Raw genomic sequence first — 7,512 nt, 5'->3', positions numbered from 1 at the left:
GTGGGGCTAGTCGTCTAGATCTGTTGTGAGGGCAAACGCCCGCAACATCTTTGGATATACTAAGAAGTAAACTTGCAATATAGAAAAACACCAATCTTATATCCAAAAGACCTAGAATTTTAAGTTCCAATTCCAAAATTTACTAGCTATGCGACCTTTACTGATCTTTACCAAGTCAAAATTTCTCCTAGCTTCAATTTCCTTCATCTGTAATATGGGGATAATACATCTCAGAGTTGTGAGGAAAATGTTTGGTAAACCAGAAGGTGCCATAGAAATATATATTACAAGATAATAATGATAGCCTGGGCAGCTGGGTGGTGCAATGGATAGAGTGCTGGGCCTGAGGAAGGTGAATCTGAAGATTCGTCTTCCTGAGTTCAAATCTGGCCTCAGACACTAGCTGTGTGATCCTGGGCAAGTCACTCTTTGCTTATTTCCTCATCTACAAAATGAGCTAGAGAATGAAATGACAAACCACTTCAGTATCTTTGCCAAGAAGACCCCAAATGTGGTCACAAAGAGTCAAACGTGACTGAACGACAATTGCGTGGGAACATCACTACTACAGGATTTTTAAAGTCTTAAAACATTAAAATACTTTTCACAGCCTATTTATTTTTTAAAAGTACTATAAGCATGTGATAACTTAAATTTTTATATTATTTATGATCTTGCACTAACTATGACATTCTCAAGAAAGCTCCATCTTCTAAGAAAACAAGAACCAATCTACCTACATGACAGAACCTCAGAGTTGGAAGGGATCAAATAAATTACCCAGTCCAACCTGCACTTGACCATTTAACATACAGGTACAGGAAGAAGTCAAGGACTCTTGACAAGAATCTTCTCTACAATCTCACAAACAAGTAGCAATCCAACCTCTTTTTAAAGACCTTAGTAACAGACCATATCCTTGTATGTAGCTCACCCCTCCTCTCAATTTGAGAGTGAAGGGAAACTGCAGCTCTCCTTCATCCCCATCTAATAAAGCCAATGATGGGCAAAGCCTTGGATTCTATTCAGGGATAAAAAATATGAAGGGGATTCAGGATTTGTCAAAAATTAGATTTTTGATGGGTGAATATGGTATATGGAACCACCCACATAACACCAAAATATTAGAATGAAAAGTTAAGAGTTATCTAAAAGTTTGGGGAGCATTGTCTTCTTTCTCAATAGATCAAAACATTTCGTTTGTGCCTGTCCTTATATTTGTCATTTTCCATTTTTTATTAAGAATCTGTACACATATCCTCTTTTTCTCCTGCTAAATGGTAAGTTCCATGAGAGCAGGGATTTCATGTTTACCTTCCAGCCTTTAGGTCAGAAGAGGGGCTCAGTAACAGTTGGTTGAATTGATATCTCAGCTCATTCACGTACAATGCAATATTCTTGAGGACATGGCCGAGCTTCAGACGTGGGTTAGTTTGCTTTACTAATTCCACTGTGTCTGTAGCAGGGTAAGCCACCTCACAAAAACAAATTGTTGGTCACAAAGAATACTTTGTTCTGATCTCACTGATTGTTAGTATTCCCTACAATGATGATCACAGCCTGTCATCCATCCCTGCCCAATTAGTGGGTCTCCTATGCCTTCCCATAATTTCTTGACAGAGGGTCTACCTAACATACCAGGGACCTTCTTATAGATCTCTTGACATTGTATGGATGCCAGTTGAGCCCAAAGGCTGCCCATCTCTTATCCTTCATTTTTGCTTCATGACCGAGTGACTGATTTTTTTTCCCCAAACATACATCTCACTGATGAATGTATGAAAAAAAAAATCTCAACATGTTCTAATGAGTTTTTCAGTAGCATTATCTTTGTATGTGAAAAATAGTACAATATCACTGTTGTAGAAAGCTTTTGGTACAGATGAGTCAGGTGAAGGAGGAAGTGAACATTTAAGTCTCTTCCTCCCTTTTGTCTATGTAGGGGAAGGAAACTAAACACACACACACACAAAACAAAATTCCACAGCCATACCAATCATGATTAGCAGGGTGTAGAAACCAGTTGCATTGCCTACCATTGAAGTAGGAATCTTAAGATAATTGTCAGTGTCCTTGGCTTCCCCCTGTGCCTGTATCTAAGTTGCTCAATCTGTATGTAGCCAGTACACCTATCCAATGAAGTTGTGCCTCCAGCCACTGGAGTTCAAGTCAGTCAATCCAGGAAAGCACTGGCCAGGTAAAGGAAAACAAAAGGGAAACCTCATATTCTTTTAAGTTCAGTTTAAGAAACTTAAAAAAACAAAGAAAGTCAAAGTACATCACTTGCCTAATTTTTCTGGCAGGCTTTTTACTTAAGTAGCTGGCATCTATATAGTTTTATAAGAGCTTATCTGGAGCATAGTCTTAATTCTTCATTTCATAATGCTAATAAAGATCTTACCCTCATGTTTAAATTTTCTTATGATTATGGTAATGATAGCTCTTCAAGGTTTGGAACTCTTTACTCATGAGGTTTTATTTGAACCTCACTCACACCAGCCTTTGGCTGTCATTAGCCCCATTTTACAGATGAGGAAATGGAGGTTTGGAGATGGTAGGTGAATTGCTCAAGGTCACATAGCTAGTAAGTGTCTGAGGTGGGTATCAAACACAGGTCTTTCAGCATTCTGTCCCATATGCTATTCTGCCTCTCCATGAATCTCTAACACCTGGCCTTCATTAGAATTCACAATTTCTTTCCCTCTCAATAGCAAAAAATTTATTCGTTAGTTGTCTAATTGTTGATTAACTCATGAGATATCCCCCCTAAGATAGAATGTACAGTTTGATTCTTATAAATCTATGCTAAAGTAATCAAACACAAGTTCTATCCACATGAATATTTATTTAGTACTGAGAACATACAGATAAAAAGGAAAAAAATTCATTCTGACTTAAGGAACAGTTTTTGTTTTTGTTTTCATTGAAATAACAGCATTAGATGTGTAATAACAGCATTAGTGTCTAAAGTAAAATAGAATTGAGTATACATGCATACAAAGAAAATCCCAAAGTGCATTTCTATATCTTTCCTGAATCCTGAATACACTAGCAAATCCCTAAATAATAACCCATAAAAAATGATTCTAATGTAACCAACATAAGATCTGTACACGTCAACATAAAGTTTTCAACATTATTTGAAATAATGCACACTGCAAAGTAGCCAAAGAAATTGGCTGGCTAAGATTTCATGCTTTACAAGGTAAAGGAAGGCACTTTGGCACATAAGACATTTTTAATCAAAAACATGGAGACTTTAAGCAGTCTGCAGGAAAGAGGCCCCAGTGGCAAAACTTGTTGCACAGCTGGCAAGAGCTCATTATGGTATTACGCCCAAAGTCAGCTAACAAGAAGCATCAGTCACCGGTATGAAGGGTACAGTGCAATATCCCGAATGGCAAGTAAACTGTTGCCAACTCCACTAAGTGGTGTTCTGCTATAACTCCCAGGGTTACAGCCCAGGTAGCTTTCAGCCAAAACTGTTCTCCTGGAGAGCAGGGTCAGCATGTGGTTAAGCCGCGACCTGATGCCAGTGAAGTGAATCTCTCTCTCTTTATTCAAGTTTCTGAAAGAGTCCCTCAAGCATACATCTAGCTGGGGGTGTCCAGAGTACTTAGGATACCCGGGATTCATCAACTCGGTAGCTCTAGTGGAGGAATGGGAGCCGATGGAGCTCGCCACAGAGCCTTGGGAAGACAAAGAAGACGAAAAGGACCTCACGCTGGAAGACGTAGATGGTGCAGTGGACATTTTAGAAGCTGGTGACACATCTTTCAAGCGGGTCCCCTGAGAAAGGGACGGTTCCACAGGTTCACTTACAGTCTGTGTGGTTATAGACTTAGACAAAACCATTGTTTGTGAGCCAGTCACTCTGGTAGCCACCACGGTTTGGGTTCCAGTACACACTGCAGAAACATGGGTTTGGGTTCCCGCATCACATGTACTTAGCAGCAGCACCTTCTCCCATGGCTCTGTTTGAGTGGAGGCATCACTGGCCTTTATGAGCTCTAACTCAGGCCCTTGACTTAGGCAGTCATCCTCACTGATGGTGGAAGTCTCTGGATCACAGCAGTTAGTTTCCATCTTCTCCACAGGTACCTCTGAACTCGCATCCACTTTGCTGGGAGTACTTGAGAGTCTGGCTAGCCGCATCCTCAGGAGGTTTCCCAAAGTGAGTTCCCTAGATAGGGGTTTTCTGTTGATCAGGTGGTCAAACTTGTCACTGTTCCTACAGACAGACAGGAGCTTCGAACTGATTGGCTTTGACTGGGCATAGAGGATCCGGAACTCCAAGTCAAAATGTTCAACCACTTGGCCTGACAGAATCACCAAGTTGCTGCTATTTAATTTGCCATCAGTCCAGGTAAAACTAAAGATAAGAAAAAAAATCATTATTTAGAAAGATTTAGTTGTACTTTTATGTCATAATGTATGATGCCAATGGATTTATGCTATTAAAACTTTGCTGGTATCATGACTACCAGAAATGTAAATTAAAGTCAGGTGTGGATACAGCTATAGGAACACAGATGAAAACAGATATGACAGTAAAGTAATGCCTCTTTGGGATTTTATCTTCAGAGACAAGTTATAAGACACCAGAAAATCAAATGCATTCTTCACACATAATTTTGACCTAAAGGTATTACTCTTTTTCAACTTTATTGTGTCATATCTTTTCATAGGATCATAAGATTAAGAACTGCAAGAGATCTTACAGATCATACATCCAACTCTTCCATTTTACAGATGAGGAAATTGAGGCCTAAAGATGTGAAATAACTTGCCCACGGTCACACAGCATTATGAGAGGGCTGGAATTTGAACTCAATGCCTCTGATTTCTAACTTAAGTCTTACACATTTCTAGTTGTGCTTAAAACTCCCAAACTTCATAAAAGACCAGTTTCCTACCATGTAGAGACTTTTTTAAATACACCATGAAGGCAATTTCCAGAGAAGAATTCTAGAAATACCTTGAGCAATGGCTGCTCTGCCAGAAAGAGTGTGTAGCACCCCCCAAATATTATCCTGCCTAAAAGGACAATACTCATGTACAGTATAGTAATAACCAACAGTTAAGTAGAAATGTGGCCAAAATCACGGTTAGGGCTACTTTTCCATTTGTAAAGACGATACACAACAACTCCTAAAAAAATAATTATTGTTTACATACTGATTGTTTTTATCTTTTCATATTCAACTCCTTGGTCTCCTGTCCCTCTCTGCTGAAATGAGAGCTACTACTGTCAGAACAAATGATGGAGCTAAGAGCCCACATCTTTTCTTCTACACTAAAGAATGAAAGACTATTGATGCTCTCTTTTCCATTTCCTTTCCTTCACAGTTATCCTGAGAAGCTCTCCTCTAGAGTGCTAGTCATTATACTAGCTATGCTAAATGGCCTGAGGGCTGTGGTATCAAAAGAGATGCTTCGGTTTTACAGCTAATGTTGAATAGGAAAAATCTGTCCAGTTATAGACTAAGCAGAATTGTTCCTATTGTCTTCTCTCCTTCCTCAGTTCCCACTTTCCTCACTCCAAAAGGCTCAACTCAGTCTTCTAACTAAATTCCTTATCCCTGAGCACTTTGCACCAATAAAAAATTGGGTTCAACTGGGACAAGATTCAGAAAACCAAGGAAAGAGCTAACAACCCAAGTTTGCTTTTTATACAAAATCTGCTTACCTTCCCATTAGAGTTTACTAGTTTGAGGTATTAAGAGCTATTGCTGGTTTCTAAAGGGCCAGAGGAAAGTGTTGAGAACACAGGCAAACATGGATGTTCAATTTGGGCCTTCCTGGCCCATCAGAAAGGATACTAAAAACTCACTGTGTGATCATGGGGCCAATCACAACTTCTGTGCCTCAACTTCCCAAACTATAAAAAGGACAGGGGAGGGAAGGGAAGAATAGAACACATGACTGAAACAAAATAACCCTTTTTAAAAATCAAAACTTCATCATGGTGGATTTATAATACTCTACCAAAGACATGTCCAATGCCTCAGTGTGGTATGGGTGTAACCTTGAGATCACAAAGTTTCTACTTATAGAACACAAGCTCTGGCAAGTCTAATATAAAGCTAAAATGAGCTGGGGTATTAACCTTGTGATGGACTATGCATCTTCTGTTCTGAGACCAACCTAATTCTGGGAAGGTATGAAACCAGAAAGATGACCATTAGGGGAATGATTTTTTGCGGCCACTTCAATTCATAAAACTCTAAGGTATGGAAGGGGTACCAATCTGTATTAGTAAAGTTATTAGTCACTCTCAACAAAAGGGCAGATTTTTTTCTAAAACATTTTTTTTGGGGGGGGGCGGTTGTTGGGATGGCTTGGACTCATGATTTCATTGGTTTAGGGGAATCTGGTGAGGAAATTTTCTCTACCAATACAAATCAGCAATTATTCTGCAACTTACAATATTAGAAAGTTGCTTTGGGCACTAAAAGGTTTGTTGACATGCGAGTCACACAGCCAGTGTGCGCCAGAGTCAAGACTTGAAACTAGGTCTTCCAGACTCTAAGGCCAGCTTTCTACATACTATTCCATACTGTCTCTCTTTTCTAGAATCAGATAAAGTAATTTCTTTTTTTTTTTTTTAGAGGGGAGAAGGCAGGGCAATTAGGGTTAAGTGACTTGCCCAAAGTCACACAGCTAGTAAGTGTATCAAGTATCTGAGGCCAGATTTGAGCTCAGGTCCTCCTGACTCTGGGACTGGTGCTCCATTCACTGCATCACCTAGCTGCCCCAATTTCATATTTTCAAATAACTACTACGGGGAGGAAACAAACTTACCTTTGTAAAAAATTTTAATTTAGAAGAATTAATATGTAATAGCTCAAGAGTTTGACACTTACCCATAAGAGCCAGTTGCCACTCTAATGCCATCAATCAACATGAACTTTTCATGTATTTTCCCAACAATCTTAGTGCCTGACCTTGCATAGTATGTATTTCCAGTAATAGTTCGCACTGTCATAAGCTGTTTTGAGAAAAAAAAAAAAGAAAAAAAGTCTTATGAAACTAGATAAGCTCATCCAACATACCAATGAGGTAAGACAAGATTCATTTACAGTTGCCAACCAGGTCTACTTGTTCACCAACGACTGGTAACCACATATGCCTACTTGGCATAACTGCCAATCTATGTTCCAGGGTCAAATCTAATTTCCCACTTGGTACTGCCATGTGCTACCCCTCCATCTAGACCTGTGATGTCAAACTCATATAAAAAGAGGGCCACTAAATCGTACAGAAGGATCCTTGCAGGTCATATAATTAAGTGACTTGAAAAACCACACATTGCCATTATTATTTGTGTTCTATTGTATTTTTATTTATTTTGTTAACTGTCTCCCAATTACATTTTAATCTGGTTCCAGCAATATTCTGAAGTGTTGTAGACTGCATTCTGGTGTTTGACATCTCAGATCTAGACTACTCTTTCAACATTCTTATTGTCTATTTGTAATGCATTCAAAACAAGTTATTTAGAGCTTTTGT

The 7,512-nt window shown here is 39.1% G+C and overlaps 1 protein-coding gene across 1 annotated transcript in view; it reads right to left on the bottom strand.

The window, feature by feature from the left end:
- Window positions 1-2,825: 2,825 nt before the first annotated feature.
- FAM83D (family with sequence similarity 83 member D) overlaps window positions 2,826-7,512 on the bottom strand; it is a 30,344-nt gene continuing 25,657 nt past the window's right edge. The window contains exons 3-4 of the mRNA XM_069063558.1: window positions 6,867-6,991; window positions 2,826-4,372 (exon numbers count right to left, since the gene is read on the bottom strand). Coding sequence (XP_068919659.1) covers window positions 3,364-4,372; window positions 6,867-6,991 — 1,134 coding nt within the window. The 3' untranslated portion in view covers window positions 2,826-3,363. The remainder of the gene's footprint in view (window positions 4,373-6,866; window positions 6,992-7,512) is intronic.

Source organism: Petaurus breviceps, unplaced genomic scaffold (assembly GCF_028583685.1).
Source record: "Petaurus breviceps papuanus isolate PSGF00001 unplaced genomic scaffold, PetGlider_PUasm1.0 90591, whole genome shotgun sequence".
NCBI lineage: Eukaryota > Metazoa > Chordata > Mammalia > Diprotodontia > Petauridae > Petaurus > Petaurus breviceps.
This window is presented reverse-complemented; position numbering and strand designations above follow the sequence as displayed.